The sequence below is a fragment of the Hippoglossus hippoglossus genome, chromosome 21, assembly GCF_009819705.1.
Source record: "Hippoglossus hippoglossus isolate fHipHip1 chromosome 21, fHipHip1.pri, whole genome shotgun sequence".
NCBI lineage: Eukaryota > Metazoa > Chordata > Actinopteri > Pleuronectiformes > Pleuronectidae > Hippoglossus > Hippoglossus hippoglossus.
The window spans coordinates 9,550,207-9,571,891 of NC_047171.1; the positions used below are offsets into that span (position 1 = coordinate 9,550,207).

A 21,685-nucleotide genomic window follows, 5' to 3' on the forward strand; every position below is an offset into this window, starting at 1 on the left:
CTTTTCTCATTCTTTTACATGCATTTCTCTGCCAATGTTCTAAAGTTACTAATTCAACTTGCACAATAACAACACACATAAGCTATATCAACCTGTTCAGTCTGTGATGCGTTGAGATGTGGGAGCTTTGTTTAATTTTGCCCGTTATAGACTTTAAGAAAGAAATAGCACAGAGTCACGTCTCAAACCATTATCTGTACCATGCTACAGTTTGTCCATATGAGTCATGTTATATATATATATATATATTCGTAGTTTTGATAATGATCAGCTCGTAAGCAACATCTGTCTATAGGCCTTGTTTTACATATGGTTGAGTGAGGTCTCTTCTGTACTTTATCGCACTGTTCACTGTATTCCACGTGTACATGTTTGTGTAACGTCTTAGGTGCTATTGTGTTGATCACTGTACCAACGAAAATTAGGTTCTCTCCCTCCCCCTCGAGCTCCCTCTTGTTAACGTTTCTGCTGACAATCAGGGACAGACGGACATAGGCGCCGATTCTGTGGGTGATCCGGGGTAACATTAGCATTGATTTGATACTAAAACTAGGATTGGTAATCCTGGAAAAGCTATCAAGAGCAGGCTACCCTTTGAAAAAAAAATGCAACGAAACATCCCACCCGCTCCCATTGGCTCTCTCTTCAAAGCTACGCCTCCAAAACACATGAACATACACTGACTGACAACTGCTGGAAGCCGTCTTTTCCGTGACTTGCCCGCTAACTTCCGTCTATCGTCTCTGCTTCAGCTGTGTGTCTCTCCAGCTGAAGACTCCAGTCATGCGCAATCAGAGCACAGGCAGGGTGCACACATACATGCAGGTTGGTTAGTGATTGTGAACAGGATTTCAACAACTAGGATTAAAAGTGTTTCAGAAACAACTGACCAACCCTAAACTTCACGGATGGTGTGAGATTACAACAACTGGAGGGACCACACGTCTGTGATTGCTTGCTACTCTGTCAGTGTCCTGCTCAAAACCCTAATCCCCAATCACCGTCAGTTAAATTTAAGATCTCCGGTCATATGTTTTATTTAGGGCGAGTGTCAACTGAGATGAAAGTTACTTCACGGCTCACTGACCTGTGTGTGTGTGCATGTGGGTCGTCCCTGTTAATTTCCTAAGGTGCTGAAATGCACGCATTTGTCTACTTTTTACAAATCCGCAATTCAAGTAAGCTATGGTTTTTGCATTAGCTTTATTTTAGGACGTGGGGGGCGGGTCGGCGCATTCAACTGTTTCAAGCACCCATTGGCTGCGGCATAAATCACCCACCCGCATTAATCCCAAGATACTTTATTTTATCCTCATTGAACATTCCCTCTAGAATGTACAGACAATATTCTGCTGTAAATACATTGTATATTTTTACGTTCTGAGAAGTACTGTTAGATCTCTGTGTCGATCGCGGGACAAGGCTCATGCAAGAGACACTTTTTGTCAGAGAAGGGCACATCTATTCGTTTTCAGCATTCACGCTGCGTGTTCCTGAGGATAGTGTGTAAACAATGTTAGTAGAAGACAATTTACACTTTTACGGTTTTATTGGTGATAAAATTGCTTGGGAAGTTAATGCAGTTGATTTTTGCATCATGATGGGTTTTTACTGTACAAATCTGTATGTAGAAAAGCACCCAGAAAGTAATACTCCAGCATTTTAGTATTCAACCTCAGCAGCTTAAATTCATGTCAGTTCAAGTAGATTTTGTGTGGAATATTACGCAAAAAAAAATCTCTTTCCGTAGGTAAAATATTCCTTTACCTCCCTGTTTCACTGAAAGCAGTTTTTAAAAGCACATTGCAGATGAGTAATTCTGTTTTGGGAAATTGTAAACTCCCTTAAAATGTTCATTTTGAATTCAGTTACAAAAAACCTGTTGATGGAGATTCATGACCTTTTATGAGCAGAACGGTATTTTTCCTTTTAATGAACTACTGTCAGTAACCTGGCCATAAGTGTCCTTGTATAAGCTAGAGAGAAAAAAAAAGCTTGTCTAAAAAAAGAAAAAGATCTGAATTATGAATTTTTTGATAAAAAGTATTTTTGAAACATGTCATCTATTGCTACCCTCGTTTTCTCTCTGTATAAGTCCTTTGTGTCAAGATGATTCAAACAGGATGGAGCGTGAACCTGAACAGGCGTTTTCATACTTTTAACGAACTCTGACGAGGAAGCCTCATCGCTCCACTGCCACCGTGGGGCGGGAATAGCGCTGATCTTAAGTTAGACGGTGAGGTTTGTTTGCATGGGCTCTAACTTGTCGGGTCGAGTGAACTTGTTCTTTTGTTTTTTTTAATAATGTGCAGCTTTAATTGTAGCTGGTAAATTTCAGTCAAGTAACCCCATATGATTAGAACTTTTTGCAATATGTTATGGTTTGTAAACAATCAGATTAAATTGTTGTTTTGATTGTTGTGTGTCATGTCCTTATAAATAAAAATGATTCACAACATGAGCTTGGGTTGTTTTGAGATGAAGAGGCCTTTCGGCTTCTGGGGCCACACGTAGAATAATTAGTTGATTTCATTTGTCTGAGAACAATTCATCGAGCAAAGACCATTTCCTTGGTGTTGTTGTATTGATTGTATTCAGACTTTGTTAGATCTTGAATGGACTGTATTTAAATGTAGTGCATTTCCAGGTTACATTACAGGTTACACTCACCTATTCACACACATTCATACAGCACTTCTATACGCAGCACACTTCGTTTCATTTATTCATGTAATGTGACTCCAGACCATGATCACGTGTATGGAGCCCAAACAGAACATACAAAACAAAACAATGGCACGGTTGAGCAAATATTACTTAAACAAAGGAAGGACGTTCAAGCTTCAAGTGAACAAATAACTCGGCTTTTGTGATTGTAATAAAATAATTATTTCAAACACAGATGGGCTGTTGGGTAATACTGAAGCAAAATACTTATCTCAATAACTCAGAATTCTTACATTCAAACAAAATGTGAAATTCATCTCATTACCAAGGTTACAGACCCTCTGGTTTCTGTTCAGCCCTTTATATCTTCACATAACCTACAGTATTCTGGTGTTATTCACTCTAGAATTACAGATAGCCTGCCTCTTTTTGGGGTTTTTCACATAATCTGTTCTCTTCCAGTTTGATTTGTGGTTTGAATACTACACGGACATCCCATGATCAATGAATTGATCTTTTAGCCTCTCTTCGATAATTAGTGTTAACCGATTGATGCTGCTACGCTTGTGTGTGAGCCAAAGGTAAGAAAAACCTATCACACACCATTCATACACTATGTGGCGCAGCCATAGGGGCAATTCGAGGATCAAACCATCAACCTCCTTGTTAGTGGGCAACCTGAGCACACTACCCCCCCTGATCCACAGATCCTCAGTGATGAGTTTTAAAAATAATAATGTCACTAATAATAAATCTATCATCAAAAATAAAAGGAAGACAACGTCATATAAAAGAAATAAAAATAATAAAATTAAACAAATAAAAATATTTTTTTATATTGTAGGGCTACAACAATAAACTATCTTCAGTTTAGATCAATCTGTTTTTATTTTTGTATTTGTCATTAATGTCAGGAATTGTTGAATAATGTCCATCTTAGTTTTTTTAAAAGAAAGAAAATTTTCCACCATAAAAAGTATCTAATGAATGAATCAGCTAATTGTATAAATAACAGAAGGTAGTTGGACAGTGAAATTGCTGTAAATCTTCTGCCACTTGAGGGATTATTATCCCTTCCACTGAAATCACTAAATCCCAAAACACACTCAGGATTTCAGGTCACTTCCTCTTACACCTGCATGTTGTCATTTCTGAGAACAAAAGACAGAATCTTCCTTTGGTCTAATCGTGTGGTGGGAAGTATTTCCACAGATAAAATAAGGGAAGATAAGGACATTGAAGGGCCACACATACGTGCATATGTTTCAGCTGTAATCATGAGTCAACCTTGTCTGCGGTGGGCCTTGCCAAAACTAACACAGGATCCTTGAGCAAAGCAGCAACACCCTGGAAGGCAACCAACACATCTACACGAACATCTGCTGCTGCTGACGTTTCACTGAACACGTGGAGCCGATCACACTGACTGGATTTAGATTCAATAGGAAAACAATGGATCAATGAATTCATCTGACATTTTACACGTGCTTAACCCTTCTTCACCAGCATGGAATGACATGGAGCTCTGTCACAGGTACGGTTTCACTGCTCATTTTCAACATCACGCCGAACTTAATTCAAAAATCTGTCAATCTAAAGTCAAACTTAAAGTGGACCAAGCTGTCTTGTGGAATTAGAAATAAAAACAGCGTCTGAACATGTCGGCGCTTGTCCTCAAATGACTCGGCCACGCGCAGTGCAGCCTATAAACAGACACTTGTTTTGATTAACATGTCAACTTTAACTTGTTTTACTTGTTGGCTAATTCAATTTTATTTATTTAATTAAGGGGCCGAATTGCTTATAGTTTAATTAAAAACTGTCTCGTTTGATATTTAGAGACTGTGGGGCAGTATATTTTACGTAAGCCACCGGGAAACCTTAAATTGGCAGTTTTGTCAAGGAGGTTTCGTTCCGGTTTTACGCTTTGCACTGTAGAAACACGACAGCCTGTTAACGAGGACACGAATGCTCCGAAATCATATCTATTCACTCTATATATTTTTTTAATATCCTATTTTATCTATTTATTTATTTTAATCAATATATTTATTGCAAGACAACATTAGAAAGTAACCACAAAAATGTTGGTTTATAAAATCTACAGCTAAATGAGTTGACCACTTAATATTTGCTGCTGAGTGCAGGTTCATTTATCACTGTGCTGATGTGTTATTGTAAATACCTGGCTCACCATTCAGGTGCACACCCTGTTGTATCCGGGTGTCCTCACCGGGAGAGGCGGGACTAACGTAGCCTTCTGTCAGCCTCATGACACACACACAGCTTCACCACCTCAGACATACATGCATTTGCTCATTAATTGGAAGAAAGACGTACTTGGATTTATTTTTTCTTCTCATGTTGTCTTTTGACTTCTCGATCAACTGCAGGACCACCCTGAAGGGGACAAACCTGTAGGTTGCCATGGATACCCTCCCATTTGGTTGGACGGTCCACACTGGGGACCAGAAGGGAGATGACACTGGACTGTTGAAGGAGGGGGTCATCGACAACACCACCAACACACACGTCCACGATCTGTTTCATGAAGATGCACAGGTACGATAAGATGTAAATAAAACGTTAGAGGTGAGAAATGTGCCTTGATATCTTAAATATTACCCAGATTCATGGAGATGAAGCCAATCTGATGAATACGACAATGAGTTTCTTATTTTTGTAAATTAAACAATTACAGGAACCCTAACAAACATCAGATATAGATTTACCATCGCCAAGGGGATTGTGAGATTAAAAGGTGCAGAATACCTGAGGTGCAAGTGTAGGGGACGTCTAAATTGATGTAGTTACTGGAAGGTGTCCAGTTGTGACTAGTTTTTAAAGGAGAGAGGCGAAGTGAGGTAGTGTGGAAGTTTCCTCAGTAGTTTTATAAATGAATAACATGAGATGACTGTTTCCTCTTGCATTAAAACTTAATCATTAAACCTAGAAGTCACTCAGTAGAGTTCATAACTCTACCAAGACTGAACAGTCCCCTTAAATTCAATCAGGCCCCATTAAATTTCACTCACAAATATCAGTTTCCTATATATTCCTGATTTCTTTTTTCATCAAGATCCCTGAATTATTCCCTGAGAAATTGGTGAAATGTAAAAATAGAAAAACAAACACTATCTTGCAATTTTAAAGACGGTTTTGTGCTAATCTGTCCAGTAGTTTTTGCATAATCAAACGAACAGGGGTGAAAACATAACCTCCTTGGTGGAGATACTAAATCATCTTTAGATCTTCCAGTGCTGTACCGGTTGTGTTCCTGCGTTTTCAGGGTTTCCAGCAGCCGAGCCAGCCGTGGTGGAGGATCAAGGTGTTTGTGTGGGAGCCGGTGCGGTTCGGCACCTGGGACGGAGTTTTCACCACCTGCATGATCAACATTTTCGGTGTGGTTTTATTCCTGCGCACTGGCTACCTGGTGGTGCGTTCACACTAACCCTTACTCTCCATATCTGTGCCTGTAGACAGTTCTACAACCATATCCAGTGAGACTCTCACCCTCTTTTAGAGAGAAGCTAAAAAATATAAAGAAATGCTATAATTTAAAAAGACAAAATCTGTAAGGAAAATGTTTGGTGTGTTAAAACAAATGATGAAAACTAATCCTGATGTCCTCAGTCAGATTTTTTCCCCCCTGACATCAGATGCATCCATAGTTTTCGTCTTTCGTCACTGTTTCACTCTTTTGTAAAGGTCACAGAGGAGGAATAATAACAGGAAACGAGACAGATAAAAGGGGACAGACATGTTTCAAAGGTCCTTGGACATCAAACATGGGACAGTGCAGTTCATTGATCGCTACTTTAACCCCAAGGTCACCGGGATTTCCTGTTGTCTTTAGTTATCCTTAACATCAAGGCCACAATCCAAGTATGAGGAAGTGAAAATTATTTGGGCAGTTCCCTCTTGTCAATATCAATTTTAGAGCAGCAAGTGTGCGGTATAAAATAAAAATTAAAAGTTATTGTTTTCTTTCAGAGAACATTGTAAGTTTTGAACATAGTGCAGCTTTATCTGGAATATACACATTTTTACATTATATCTACGTTGAGTATGCAAACAGCTGTATTAGAAAAACTAGACAAACACTGAAAAAATATTGGGGGAAATGTGGAGCTATATCTGTATATAGCTAACAAAAATATAAGAATAATATAAATGATAGAAACCGCAGATTTACATTAACAGTAGTAAGTGCATTCATTAGTTTCAAATTTTTCTCTTTTTTTCTTCCAGGGGAACACAGGTGTGCTGCTCGGGATGCTCCTGGTTTCCTCGGTCGTGCTGGTTGCCTTAGTGACGGTGATGTCAGGGATCGGAGTGTGTGAGCACTGTGGTATCGGGAGTGGAGGAATCTACTCCATGATCTCCACCGTCCTGGGCGGCAGGGTTGGGGGCACCATGGGCCTCCTGTATGTCTTTGGACAGGTGAGTATTTATGAAGGCTGATATTTATATTTGTTTGTGTGAAGTTTTGTGTTTTATGATGTGACTTTGGCTCCGCAGTGCTCGGCTGGAGCCATGTACATCACAGGTTTCTCTGAGTCGGTGGCAGAGCTGCTGGGTCTGCAGACTCAGTGGGCGGTGCGCGGCATGTCAGCGGCGGTGCTGCTGGCCCTGCTCGGTATCAACCTGGCCGGCGTCAAGTGGATTGTCAGAATCCAGCTGCTGCTGCTGGCCGTCCTGGCCGTCTCCACACTGGACTTTGTGGTTGGAAGCTTCACGCACCTCGACCCAGGTAGGATTTGGGACGTAAATACTGATTTAAAGGGTAAAAAGGCAGACGGTTACTGACATTGTGGTTAAGTCAGTTCAGTTCTGCTGTGTCAGGCCAGTCTTTGTATGAGTATTTTCAAGTATATATCATGATCAAAAATAATCTTCAAATTATTCAATGATATAATATTACTACATCAACCGAGGAGGTTATGTTTTGATTGTTGTCTGTCTCTCTCTCTCTCTCTCTCTCTCTCTCTCTCTCTCTCTCTCTGTCTGTCTGTCTGTCTGTCTGTCTGTCTGTCTGTCTGTCTGTCTGTTTCTGTCTGTCTGTCTGTCTGTCTCTGTTTCTCTCTGTCTGTCTGTCTGTCTGTCTGTCTCTCTCTCTGTCTGTCTCTCTGTTTCTCTCTGTCTGTATGTCTGTTTGTGTCTTAGCAGGATTGCGTAAAACTACTGAACCTATTTTATTGAAACTTGCTGGAAGGTTGGGGTATGGCCATGAATTTCTCAGTCTAGATGGTCTTGGCTCTTTTTTGTTTCAGGTCTGCACAGTAGTTTGTATCAGCATGACATAAAAGTTGCAGAGCCACTGAAATAGTCAGTTGACAACAATTTTGAATGTCTGACCCGCTGAGACCAGTAGGTGGTGCTGTAGTACCACTTATTTGATCAGTGCCAGTCTGTATCCTGTGCGCTCTGTACACTTTCTCATCATACTGTGTGTGTGTGTGTGAGCTCTTGTGCAGCTATCTTTGTGAGGACCAGTTTTAATCTACAACCTATGGAGTGAGGACATTTTGAGAAAGTGAGGACACTTTTTGACCCCCCTTTTAATGGACTGTTTGGGGGTTAAGACTTGGTTTTAGGGTTAGGGTTAGAATTAGAGTTAGGATAGGGTTAGGCATTTAGTTGTGATGGTTGAGGTTAAGGTAAGGGGCTAGGAAATGCATTATGCCAATGAGTGTCCTCACTAATATAGAAGTGCAAACGTGTGCTTGTGTGCGTGTGCCATGTCTGTCTCGCTTGTCAACCTTTTAACCTGTTTGCCTACAGTAAAAAAAAATATTTCCCCTCAGTTTCTGTTCCCTGTTTTTCAGATGTTCTGGTTTAAGCAGGTCCAAAACTGGCATTGTGTTCTATTGAGTTTTTTTTTGTCTGTCTTTCTTCTTTTTTTTTTTTCGTGGTGAGGAAATGTGCCCTTTTTAAGTATCTTGTATTCTTTTGCCGGCTTCAGGAAGTCCTTCCCTACATTTCCTGTTCTCACTGATTATCAACGTCCTGTCCAGTAGGACGACAAAAGTGTTTCACGAGTCGAGCCGGTGCTTTTGTGAATAAAGCAAGAACACACAATTTTACTTTACTTTACGCAATAATAGTAAGAGAAAACTCACTGCACACACAATAAAACAGGCTTAGATGGGTTTCAGACCACCTGTCCTATACTGGTTATTGTGGTTGATTCTTGCATGATCTAGCTTTAGTACTATAGTTACCTCTGTGCCACTTACAGCACAGTTGGTAGAGTAAAGTTTGCCATTGCTGAAGAACTGTGGGAGAACCGGGCGTATAATGGCTTCTCCAGGTTTTTCCAATTAAGAGCTGCTGTGTGTTTTGCGGTGACCTCATGGCTGGCAGTGGACCAGCAGGTCCCCGAGCTAGCTGAACCAGCTCAGATTAGCCTGCGCTCGCTGGACACCGAGGCACATCCTGAAGGATGAAGAGCCGCTGCCAAAACCGTGTCATAGTTTGATAACATGTCCCCTCTGTAAACACTTGGTGAGAATATAGTCATGACATGTTTCAGATACCATTGTACATCATTACGATATTAAGGCATGTCTTGTCGGCAAAATGGTGCACGACATCAAAATGGCATATTGGCTCATCCATATTCTCAGGAAATATTGGCATTTTAAGACAAAGCTGGTCAAAGGTTCACATTTTGAGCTGAATGGTAGAAAATATATTAGCAAATATTTTAAAAGTTGATTTGGAACAGTTTCTAGTTTTAACCATTATTTGCTGCTTTTCTTCCATTTTTATAAACGGTAACTGTAAACTGAATAGCACTTCACAGAAATCCTAAAAATGCAGGATTAATTGTAAATATTCAGAAATATATGATATAATTATTTTAAAATATTTGCCAGAATAATCAATACAGACAAATATCTAATAATCTAATTATATATTTCAAGGCTAAAAATGCATGATTCTGTTTATATAGATTTTTGTTTGCGTTATCATCCAAGGTCTCAATGAGATGATCTTTCAAACTCTGATGCTGTTTCAGTCAGTTAGTTTATATATATATATATATATATATAATGTACGAATATGAACTCTCACTTGTAGACTGACCTGGCTTCCTCATTTCTTCAGGCATTAGGATCTGCTAAGTGGCTTATAATGACTGCATAACTTTGACAGGTGGAGTTAGATTTGGTTACTGCACGGCTCCAACAAGTAGAACAGCTCAGAATAGCGTTTTATCTTCCCATGTGGGAATCGGGAGGAGATTAAAATTTTCCAATTGGAGAGTAGTAAATAATTTAGTCTGGTCAGTAACGCTGCCAAAGTATTGTCTCTGCAACTAAACAGTTCAAGTCCAAGCCGCTCTGATTGTGGTGCTTAGATGAAATACAATCTGACACACATTACTCTGTCCCAATACTTGGAGCGTATTCCCTACACAACAGGAAGCCATAATGTTCTCCTCGGGTCTGGAGTTTAGGGTGTTAGCCAGACTCACCCACATTTTTGGAAAATGAGGAGAGGAGGCCGGAACTGAGATCTGAGATCTGAGGCTGTGGCCGCGACTCCAGGGACCGCCCCACTTCACTCTGTGATTCTACGGTAATATATGGTTCTCAATCATCCCAGCGGGACATGCCCCACCTCTGCAACATCACAGCCTGCCCTGCTCCCCATGCGCAGCAGTTTATAGTGATTGGTGTCGGAGAGTAAGAGGTCAGTGAGTCAGGGAGAGAGGCCTCAGATGCTCATGTAAGCTGACTACACATTCCAGTCGGTATCAGAGGAATGCTGAGCTCAGAGAGGAGCCCCACTCTGCCTGTGCACTTGCTGTTCAACATACACACTGAAATGTGGGTGCTGTGGTCTGTAGACGTTTTTCAAAGCTGGGTTAGCAGCTCTGTGAGGATGTCAGGAGATACTTTGAGCTAAACGCTAACATCAACATCCTGCATGCTCTCAATGACCGCTAAAATGCTGATGCAGGTTTACCACGGACACCGTCTTATTTTAGAATGTTAGCATGCTAAAATGAGCCAATTGGCACCAGCAATGTAAAACAGCTTATTATCATGAGAATGCCAGTTGAAGAAAAAAATGAGAATGAGTAAAGTAAAAGGAGGAGGATTAGAGTTTGGAAACACAACGCATTGGAATCATTCCAATGAATTGGGTGCTTTGGATGTGAAGGAGACTTCCTCCTGGAGCCTCGACACTAGTGGTGATGGTGATGAGGAAAGGAGCAGGAAGTTGGGATGTCTCATGAAGGCCTCTGATTGGACGGTTGAATTGGATTTAAGTGTCCATTCAGATGGTGTAGGGTAGAGGAGAGTCACTAATTAATCACGGTACTGAACCGACAGCTGATTGACAGGATGGAGAAAGCACATTTTAAACTCTGGCAGATCACAGGTGATTGGCTCAAGGCGAGCCTGTCAGGTTGTGATTGGATGAAAAGAAAGAATGAGCCGGTGGAGCGTAGAGAAGGCGGAATCTGTGCATGTGACTTTGGAGAGATGTAAAGTAGCGTCATCCAATTCATCTTTGTTTTCTTAAATCTTTGTGCAGGCCATACTACAAATAAGAGCTTGGTATTGGAGGTGTGAGTTCCCACATAAAACGGAAAACACAACTTCAAAGGCATTTTTCGTAGCTTTGTCCACAGCTCTTGAGATCAAATGCTGAAACTCTGACAGTATTTCTAAACATTGAATTTGTGTTCATAGAAACACATTTTCCTCATAAATATGTGAACGCCCTAAACTGCAGAGAGTTGTTGGATGTTGGAGCATGATGTAGTAATATGGGTGGAGAGCCTGTGGTGCAGACATGGACACTGACTGGCCTGGATTTGTTAGATTGTGATTGTTTGCACAGAGGGCGGTCGCATCGGGTCCCTGAGTGAACAAGAGTTTGGGCTCCCAGTCCTGTTTGATGTCGAGTTTTTGTAGCCTCCTTAAATTCCTACACTGGAAAATATGTGCACAAGGAATAACTAGTATAACCAAGCTTTTTCTTGGTTTTGGCTTTTGACTAACACAAAAGAGAAAGAAAAAAAAGTGCATGTTCTCCCTCTCTCTCTTGGTCTCACTCTCTGTCTCCCTCTCTCGCTCGCTCTCATTCTTTTCTCTCAAACTTGGAAGCTGTTGAGCTTCTGAAAAGGGCGGCGACTTCCTTTTGGATAAACATGTCATTAATCTGACAGAACACATTCTTTCCCATCGCAAGATAACCGAGGGGGAAATGTCCGGTGTTGTAACACAGGCGGGCCCGTCAGCCTGCAAGCTTTAAATGGCCCCCATCAGTGCAGAACAATCTCCCTCACTCAACCACCAAACTGACCTAGACTCAACAACCCGCACTCATCTTTTATACTGCATATTTTTAAAGTGAATTTCTACCTATTGTTGTCATTTGTTTGATTGAAATGCACACGATTTAATCTCATATTCTGGACATGTGATCCTAAAACTTGTTTAGTGTGTTTAAATTGCTGGGAATTGCAGATCTATCCAAATAGGTTCCTTAGAGTTATAAAGTATAAAAGTTTAATAAGAATGTTTTTTTCAGACTCCAGCTTCCCTTTGTGATGTACTTATTGTTAAGCCTTTGTGTCTCTAACTTTGCAGACATGATGGGATATTTTCCAAACCTATAGTTTCTGGTATCTTACAGGTCTTTCATAAGGAAAATCCCCTGGTGCAGACATGATGTGTTCACATTTCCCGTTTTTCTCAATTTCTCCAGGAAGTGCAGTGTAAAGAAAAACCATCACTATTAAGCATCCTGGACAAAAAATTATGACTGAATAGAAAGAAAATGAAAACACCACTGCAGTAAGCAGCTGATTACATTACATCATGCTGTAGCTGGAAGGAGAAATAGAGGCTGTAGTCTGGCACTACAGTCATTGGGGAAAAAGGCTGATTTAAAAAGAACAGCCCAAGGCCCAACGGACCCTTGTGAAACCACATTTAAATTCACCAGATCCAGATTTTTATTTGGATCTGCAACAAATTGCAGTCTCTTTTTTCATTTATATCCATTAATTATTCTCTGAGATCTCAAGTAAAATGTTGAAAAGCGATAATAACAAATAAACTGAAAAAAGCATTACTGGATCCGCCCCCTGATCCAGATCTGCAGCAAAATGTATTGAGTTATGCCCCGCCCCTCCACAAAATCTCATGAAAATGGGTTGAGTAGTTTTTTTTATCCTGCAAACAAACAAACAATAGCAGACGGAAACATAATGTTCTTGGCGAAGGTGCTATTCAAATATTGTTTATACTTTCTGTAATTTATTCCACATAATGTGATGCAAAAGAGAAAATTGCCATTTTATATTTATATCTGCAGTTGACATGTTTATACTCACCTTGTCCCGACCTAAGGGTTAGTGCTGATTTTCATTGTTTGCTGCTTCCTCTTCTTTCAGAGCATGGTTTCATTGGTTATTCAGCCGAGCTGCTCAGCACCAACACAAAGCCTGATTACACTCCTGGAGAAAACTTCTTCACAGTATTTGGGGTCTTCTTCCCTGCTGCTACAGGTGATTAGACCCCACAGTCACCTTTTATTGTTAGAAAACGTGTGCTGTTAACTCTCCCATTCTTGCAGCTATATGGAATATTAAAAAATCCTTTTGTATTGTAAAGTATGTTGTGTACATTTCTGTGGTTTTTCTTTACCCGTGTGTGTGTGTGTGTGTGTTTGTAGGGGTAATGGCAGGCTTCAACATGAGCTCAGACCTTCAGCGGCCAGAACACAACATCCCTGTGGGAACGCTGGCAGCTCTCTTCACCTCGTATGACAACAGCCCAAACACACTCCCAAACAAACGTATACAACACAGCGATATTGTAAAAGACAAAAAAAACACAGTGAAATAGTACACAATGAGTTATATAAGATTACAACTACAGTAAGGGTGCACAGACAGACCCAGGTACCGTGAATGTAGTTACACGAATTCTAGAAAACCACCAGAAAACTGATTATTTCATAGAGTTCTTTAACTACATTGTATGGATGGTAGGATTCATCTTAAATTTAGTGGCAGCTTATAATAAGGACGGCCTTTTCTATTTTCACCAGAGAGAATAAACATCCCACATTCCCAGCATGACTCTATCTGTCACTTTTAGAGCTGGGATGACACAATTTTCCTATTAATAGTGAGAAAGGATCCGTTGTTAATAGTTCTGCGTGGTGTACTGTTGGTGACCCGCAGGTGGTTCCTGTATCTGGTCTTTGCCTTCCTCCTGGGGGCCATCTGCACCAGAGAAGCTCTGCGCTATGACTTCTTGATCGCAGAAAAGGTAAACTCCTCTCTTTGTTTCCATCCTGCCCTGTGAGAGAGGCCCTCTGGCAGTAGGGTTGAAAGACTGTATATATTTTCTTAAATAGTTGAGATGTAAGAACCTTTGACCCTATTTTTTTCCCTCAAGTGGACATTTTTATGTTCAAGCTAGGCAGATGTTTGGTCTGCTCATCATGAAACATTTTTCACCTGCATTGTTTTTGTAAGTATTCAACAGAACTTGTGTACCCTGGACCGATTACCATGACCACAGTCCCCAGACCTCTACCCACACATGCCAATAGTGCACTGCAGGTGCCAGAGGAACAAACTGCACAGACACATAAGAAATCATTGAAAATGTTTAAAAGCGCACCATCTCAAAGTGAAAAACAACAACATCTGGATCCGCCTCCTGATACGGATCTGCACCAAAATGCCAGTGGTTCTTCCCCAAGCAATTCTGCATCATTTCACCAGGTCTTGCTGTAATTAGTCTTGTAGTTTTTTGCGTAATCCAGCTAAATAACAGACAAATAAACAAACGCAGATGAAAACATAAGCCCCTTGCTGGAGGTAATAACGGACTGGAAGATACAGCTCATGTAACATAAAGACGTAAAAAAGCATTTAGACAGGTTTAACGTGGGATCTATGAATTTCAGCAACAATGGAGCATGTGTCAGGCTCCATATGGACAACTGATGTGAGGAGGACAGGGTAGATTTACATAGAGCAGAGCTGAGTTCATATAGGGACACACACACAGGAAGTTTTTATTAAAGTGGGAGGAAGTGATTGAGCTGCGATGAAGAGCTGATCAATGAGGTTTTCTGATGCTGCTGAGTCATCTGACAGTTTGTGTTCTAGTCGATGTGCATCGGCCAGATATGAGGCAGAGGTTGTTTTAGTATGAATGAGCTCGGCTGGTGGCGGACTACTTCTCACCATATAACAGTTTAAAACAGCAAGACTGTGATCAATATATTATCAAAACTAACCCATTACACTCGCTCTATAATGAAAACACAATATTTGGCTGTAACCCTCAGTGCTCGGCTCTCATTGTTTTCACAAGGAGCTGTCTGCAGCGGAACTGAACTGGGTGTAGCTGTTGTGCGCTCTCGACCCCACCCCATCCTCTTCCACCCCTCTGTTTGTTTTCCTTCTTCCTCCAGGTCTCCTTGGTGGGTTTCCTCTTTCTGCTGGGCCTCTACGTCTCCTCCCTGGCTTCCTGCATGGGCGGCCTGTACGGAGCACCCAGGATCCTGCAGTGCATCGCCCAGGAGAGGGTGATCCCGGCTCTGGCCTGTCTGGGAAAAGGGGTGGGTGGATGGATGGATGGATGGATGGAGCCATGAGGGGAGGGATGACAGGATTCACACTGAGCTTGCTGGCTATAGACTCAAGTGTAGATTGTTCAGTGAGTGAATGTGTTTAAGAGTGAGTGCACAGTAATTACCTGCTGTTAACCAAGTTTAAACTGTCAGACTAACATCTTTATCTGATGACCTGGTTTGGAGTGAGTTGATGATCACAGTCAGTAAAACCTGATGAAAACCCAGTTCTGCTAAATTCATCATTTTGGCATTTTACAGCCTCAGACACAAATCCCATCAGAGCTTGTAACACTGGGTAACCTGGAGTGAATTAGAGAAGGATAATTTAATTTCCTGTTTGGAAATAATGTTTTTCCTGAACCTTAGTGTCAGATAAACACGCTGATGTATTTTTAATGCCTCTGTGTGCAGTAGTCTTAGTGAGATTACTCAGCTTTTTCCCAATTTATTCAGTTTCCACAGTTTTAGACTTTATTGCCGTTTGCAAAAACATGAGCACCATGGAATTTTTGTGCAGTTCTCCAGTTAGGTTTAAAACTAAATGTAACCATTTAAAAGTAGTAAGAAAAGCTTGTACACTTTTTAAAGTATATATATCAAGTTAATTTATCCACCTTTGAAGTAGTTTGACAAAATAATTCCAAATTAAGTTCCGCTTTTTTATGTCTCCAAGCCAGCAACAGCTCTCAGGTCGACTGTCCCGTTCTTGTGAACACGATATCGTAAGAAAGCCTTAAAGGAACTGTTCAAATTAGTTTTTGTACAAATGTTCATTTGGACTCAAGGATGACCTGAGTATAATTTGGTGGTGAAAGGTCATGTTCACCTTACAAAGCACGTTTATGGTCTTGTGAACGCAACATCCCCGGAGCACCTTGATGGACATTCTTCAAACTTGGTACAAACATTCACTTTGACTCAAAGATGAACTGATTAGAATGTGAGTGGTTAAAGGTCAAAGGTCACGGTGGCCTCACAAAACATGTTTTTGGCCTCTTGAACATGATGTCTCAAGTCTGCCCTTAGGAATTTCTTTTCATTTTAACCAGTTGTCACTTTGACTCAAATATGCACTGATTAGATTTCAGTGGTCAAAGGTCACAATGACCTCATATGAATCTGGAAAGAAATGGATGTGAACTAAAGCTGCATTGGTTAGCAGAGGCATACAACCACAGGGCGGTATTTTTAGGTGGACCTTTTTTTTTAACTGTATTGCACTAGCCCTGCACTATACTGATCACAGACATTTATAAATTGAACAGAAATAAAAATAATCTCAGTATTCACTGTACCTTCAAACTACAACCTCATAAAAAGGGCATGTTTGTTTTTTTCTAGCTCAGACAAACAATCCCCGGGAACTGAACTACACCTTTAAATGTTTTTTCATTAACTGAATTCTTATTATTAGAATATTAACAGTAATGTTGTCCCCGATTAAGAGTAACTGGCATTTTGTATATAAAAAAATGTACTAAAGATGAATGTACAGGGCGTTGTGATGTCTGGACTCAAAAGGAAGCAGTGACACGACTACCTAATTATAATGTGCGGGCTGTTCTGTAGAAGTGCGTTCAGTGGGCTGACCGCATTACAGCCAAGACTTACGACTCACTTCTGCTACACACACGTTGTCACGTTGCCGCTCTGACCCCGTCCACCCCAGTGTTCCTCAGACTACCCTGGGACAGCAGCAGCGCCTGACCTCTCTCAGCGGGCTGGAATGAGGCCCCAGACATCTTGGGCCAAATCAAAGCATCAGAACAAACGCAGGAAGGGCGACAGGCAGGGCTCCGCTCCGCTGTGTGCTCTGGAGGGCCGCCAGGCACACTGCAGTGCTCCTTAAACTGTACGACAGGACCTGGGAAGTGAAAGCAAAAGGGTTATCAAACCACATGCACTGCAGAAAGCACAGAAAGAAAGCACTAGATCTTAGAATTTTGAGGCCAACTCAAGAAAAGATTTGAAGAAAATTCCCTGCAGTTGTGCCAACCATTTGTTTTTGTTCTGATCATTTATCTTTTATAATTCTAGACAAAAATTAACATTTTGAGCTAAAATATAACAATTTCAAATAGTAACTATTGTTGTGTCGCTTCTCAACAGGGTTGAGATGGTAAATGGTAAAAATATACCAATTTACCATCTAACCAGTGTATACCAAATGCAAACGTTAGATTTTTCACTCATTTTCTTTTTGCCAAATGAATATATATAAATATACAAATATGAATTATCTACCGGACACTCAGCAGTCACTTGGTAGACCCGCAGGCTTGGTGAAAAGCCAGAGAATTCCTCTGTAGACCCCGTTGCATGACCTCCACTCTAAACAAAACTTTTTTGATTTTGTGTCTCTCCATCATACATTAACTGCTAAGGGTAACTTCACAAATTAAACTAAATAATGTTAGTGGAAGCAAGTTATTTCTAAGTTAACAAAGCCATTAAATATTTTTTGGTGACTTTAATTAAAACTTCCTGAAGTCAAACTCAAATAACCTTTTATTGTGGAGAATTCTCTAATAGAAAGATTAGCATCATTTCTGAAGTGGGACTGACTTTCTCATGGGCCTTGCCGATGTCCAGTGTCAGGTTAGCGTGTGAGTAATGACTGAACGTGGCTCCTGACCAACCACAGGCCACATGAAGTCATGAGAAGATTTTGTGGAATGGTTTATTTAGTTGTAGTAACAGAAACATGAACTTGTATTTTGATAGTTGTTTACTAAGATCTTAGTCATACGTGTGTATAAGACATGGTATACTCATAAGTAAACTTCCCAGTGCTAATTTCTAATAAATCCAAATATCATTGAGAGGAAACAAATTATCTCTAAAGATGCAATATTAACTTTCTGCTGGTTTGGTTTTATTTAATTCAAATGGTCAAAGGTCACAGTGACCTCAAACATGAGACTGGCATAAAACCACCATATTTGTCTTGTGTGTTGCAGCTGTCACTAACCTTACTGTGTTGATCTCTCGCAGAAAGGCCCAAACAAGACCCCGGTGGCTGCCATCTGTCTGACCAGCCTGCTCACCATGGCCTTCATTTTCATCGGCCAGGTCAACGTGCTCGCTCCCATCGTCACCATCAACTTCATGCTCACCTACAGCTTCATCGACTACTCCTACTTCAGCGTGGTCATGACCTTCCAGCTGCAGAGCAAAGAGAAAAGGGACGCCCTCACCCTGGCCAAGAGAAACCAGCGCAGGTCTGCCAAACAGAGCTCCAGGCCGCTTCTTCAAGATCCTCTCCCCAACTATGGGAGCGGAGGCGAGAGTCCGCAGAGCAAAGGCACTTTATCGGAGTTCACCAAGGACATGGATCGGATGTTTCCCCCTGTCTCAAATGTTGACGCGGGGGCTGAGAAGTCCTTTTCTTTGCAAGAGTTGAGCAGCCGAGGAAAGAGCAGAAAGGCTACTGCTAAACAGACGCTGATGGACAGCTTTGGTTTGGACTTGAACAGAAACATGTTCTCAGAAGAAGAGAAAGGAGAGGAAACAGGTTCACCTCCGCCATACGAGGAAGCTGAGGTGCAGCCTGGAAGCGGTGAGCCCAGAGCTAGAGAAGAGTCGCAGGTCAAAAACTGTACAAAACAGGATTTAGGTGCCGACCATCACAACCACAACACAGGTGATTAGCTTTTCCACTGAAACATTAGACAACTATTTGTACCTGTTTTTCATGACCCCCTCATTTTATTTAACATGTTCAGGTGCTGAAGGTAAAGCAGAACAACAGAGCTTCGAAATCAAAGCCATGGAGGATTCGATCTACGCAAAGTTCAGCAACCACTGGATCGCTCTCATCGGGGTTCGTTGCATATTTCTTTTTGTCCTCATGGAATTATTACTGATAGTTGCAGAACTCAATGATTTAGCTTAATATATCATTTGTTTTCCTTTCAGGCATTGAGCTCTTTAGTGATCATGTTTGTTATCCAGTGGGTTTATGCCTTGGCAAACATAGTCGTGGCCTTGCTGCTCTACTTCTACATCGGGAAAACAAGCCCCGGACTTCCTATAGGTGATTGTTTCACTTAATTTTCATTCATCGCTTAACCCAATAATTTGTATTGATGCTGGTAAAAAAAAATTGATGTTTTTGTTGCATGGACCAGTATATTAAGAAAACATAACTTGGAGGTAAAAATCCATGACAGTAACTAATTGTATGTGCTGCTTTATAGTGTTTCTTGCTTTGATATTCGTAGAGGAATTAGTGACCTTAGTACTTAGGTCTGATTATCTGTTCAGTTGTTACCAACTACACTTCATTAACATGCATTTTATAAATTATGAAGCATGAAGATTTGATGCCCGTGCTCCGTGGTTATTTGACCTGGTAACGTAATCACACACATTGCTGGGAGTTTCACTTGCGGCCTCTTTGCCTGGAAGGCTGGCAGCTGTTGTGGCTTATAGGATTTCTGGAATAGCTGGATGGGACACTCTGCATCTGACTCGCCACAGTACAGTGTGCCAAGAGCTGTGAGTGTCAAACACTTGTTGCACAGGTGGTCGATGAGATGCTGTGTGTGTGTGTGTGTGTGTGTGTGTGTGTGTGTGTGTGTGTGTGTGTGTGTGTGTGCGCGCCACTCTCTGTTACTGTTACTCTTGCGCCTTCTGTGCTATGTTACAGCTTCAGAGATTTACACACCAAGCAAGGTCTCCAATGTAAATTCAAACTTAATAAAGTATTATTTTTATTCTAATTACCTCTGTCATTGCTGCTTGTCGGTCTTTTAGACAGAAACTTGGTGGAAGGGTTGGCTACAGGCCAAGGAAGAACCCATTAACTTTTGGTGTGAGATATTGCCAAAGGGGCAGATCCAGGATTAAAATAAAATCATTTTGCAAAATACTTGATGGAAAAATCTTTGAACAAGTATAAATAGCAGTTTGCAGAGATTCTGTGTACATGGTATTTGTATATAATCTCAATCCATGTGGTGATAAAGTGGTCTATCAGCCTTGGCAGACGTATGAACTCTCTGACTAACCTTCTAATTATACAGTTGTCTTGTGCAGCTACAATTTGAATGAACTTGTTGAGCTCATTTGTACATGTATTTGCAGGTATTGCAGCTCGATTCAGCTTTTTCACGTGGCTCAAATCAACTCTGAATAGTATTTGCAGGTATTGTGTGCTTGTTGTTACATTACAAAATCACCATTAATGAATCAGGTTATAATAATAACATTTAAATGTATTTATCTGTACAGATCATTGCTAAAAACAGGCTGAATCTTGAGTGATTTTTCTTTTTTTTTATTGGTTCTTCTATTACAAGGTCATAAAACATTTCATGAGGAATTCTGCTTGTAATATTTTTTCAGTAATATGGTATTTTCCATAAATGACTCTTCCATCCCAACCTTACCGTTTTTCTCTGCACTGGTTCCCTCTCCTCCAGGGGAAAAGGATCTCCCCGGGATGAGGTCATAGTGACGCCCTCTCTGTCCGGGGTCGGGCTGAAAACCAGGCAGCTGACAGAGGAGAATGCTGACTTTGCCTCTCGCCACCGCTACCACCAATCCTCATTCATCGTGTCTGACAAGATGGTGCAACCTCCATCACTCCGCTGACTGAATCAGACACTGCTCCTGTTGCATGTCGTAGAGCTGACAGCCCGAAGCCACACTTTCTGCCTCAAACTGTGTCTCATGTTGTGCCACATTCGCTATCACAGTGACATTTAATGGCACCACGCTGAGGAACTCTGAACTGTTTCTAGAGTTACAGTGTGTGTGTGTTTGTGCAAGAGAATGAGAGAGATGTCTGAAAAAGTGGACGTAGCTGGAGTTTGTCGTTTTTTTTCTTCCATTAAAGAAAATATTTTGTCTTAATATACTTTTATTTTATTAACTTTTACTGATATATCACAGTCGGTGATTGTCAGATTATTCTATTGCTGGGCCACCTCCAGGACGTCCAGCCAGCACGGTGCTGATGAGGAAAAAAATGTTATCCTTTGTACATGCAACACATAAAGGTTTAATAAAAAGACATAAACTCAATTCTGCACGTCTCCAGTCAATAATTGTTTGGCTGAGGTTGTTATTGTGCTTTTCTTAGTAAAATTGCAGGGTTAGGGTTATGGTTATATGGTACTATGAGCTCTTTAAGGTATGATGGTGCCATATTATTAAGGGCCTTGTAGGCGAGGAGGAGAATTTTAAATTGTACTCTAAATTTAACAGGAAGCCCGTGTAGTGAGAATATGCTGAGGACCAAAGGCCTTTCTTAATTCTAGGAACAGCGATATTTAAAAATGACCTGAACAGAAGGTCTATTTAGTGGCTGTTGTGGAACTTTTGTTAAAATCATAAGAGCTCGAGAACAGCAACTAAGAGAAATGTGTGCCAATAAATCAAGCAA

At 40.9% G+C, this 21,685-nt stretch overlaps 1 protein-coding gene across 4 annotated transcripts; it reads left to right on the top strand.

The window, feature by feature from the left end:
* Nucleotides 1-3,923: 3,923 nt before the first annotated feature.
* slc12a8 (solute carrier family 12 member 8) lies at nucleotides 3,924-21,322 on the top strand. 4 transcript variants are annotated; one of them, XM_034574711.1, is made up of 14 exons: nucleotides 3,924-4,201; nucleotides 5,061-5,229; nucleotides 5,957-6,103; nucleotides 6,919-7,110; nucleotides 7,189-7,420; nucleotides 13,091-13,204; nucleotides 13,372-13,459; nucleotides 13,886-13,973; nucleotides 15,133-15,279; nucleotides 18,289-18,937; nucleotides 19,020-19,117; nucleotides 19,213-19,330; nucleotides 20,383-20,443; nucleotides 20,721-21,322. In XM_034574711.1, the coding sequence occupies exons 2-14, from the start codon at nucleotides 5,095-5,097 to the stop codon at nucleotides 20,890-20,892; spliced, it is 2,241 nt and encodes a 746-aa protein (XP_034430602.1). In that variant the 5' UTR covers nucleotides 3,924-4,201; nucleotides 5,061-5,094; the 3' UTR covers nucleotides 20,893-21,322. The 4 variants fall into 4 exon arrangements, with proteins under 4 accessions (XP_034430602.1, XP_034430600.1, XP_034430601.1 ...); XM_034574709.1 differs by having other exon boundaries at nucleotides 4,015-4,201; nucleotides 5,074-5,229; nucleotides 20,721-21,314; XM_034574710.1 differs by lacking the exon at nucleotides 3,924-4,201 and having other exon boundaries at nucleotides 4,969-5,229; nucleotides 20,721-21,314.
* Nucleotides 21,323-21,685: the final 363 nt, after the last annotated feature.

Bases quoted from the DNA above. Each gene is read 5' to 3' on its own strand.
- slc12a8 (XM_034574711.1), top strand. From the start codon at position 5,095: ATGGATACCCTCCCATTTGGTTGGACGGTCCACACTGGGGACCAGAAG. The intron at 13,974-15,132 runs GTAAACTCCTCT...TTCTTCCTCCAG, and splicing joins ACTTCTTGATCGCAGAAAAG to GTCTCCTTGGTGGGTTTCCT. The intron at 19,331-20,382 runs GTGATTGTTTCA...ATGTATTTGCAG, and splicing joins AAGCCCCGGACTTCCTATAG to GTATTGCAGCTCGATTCAGC.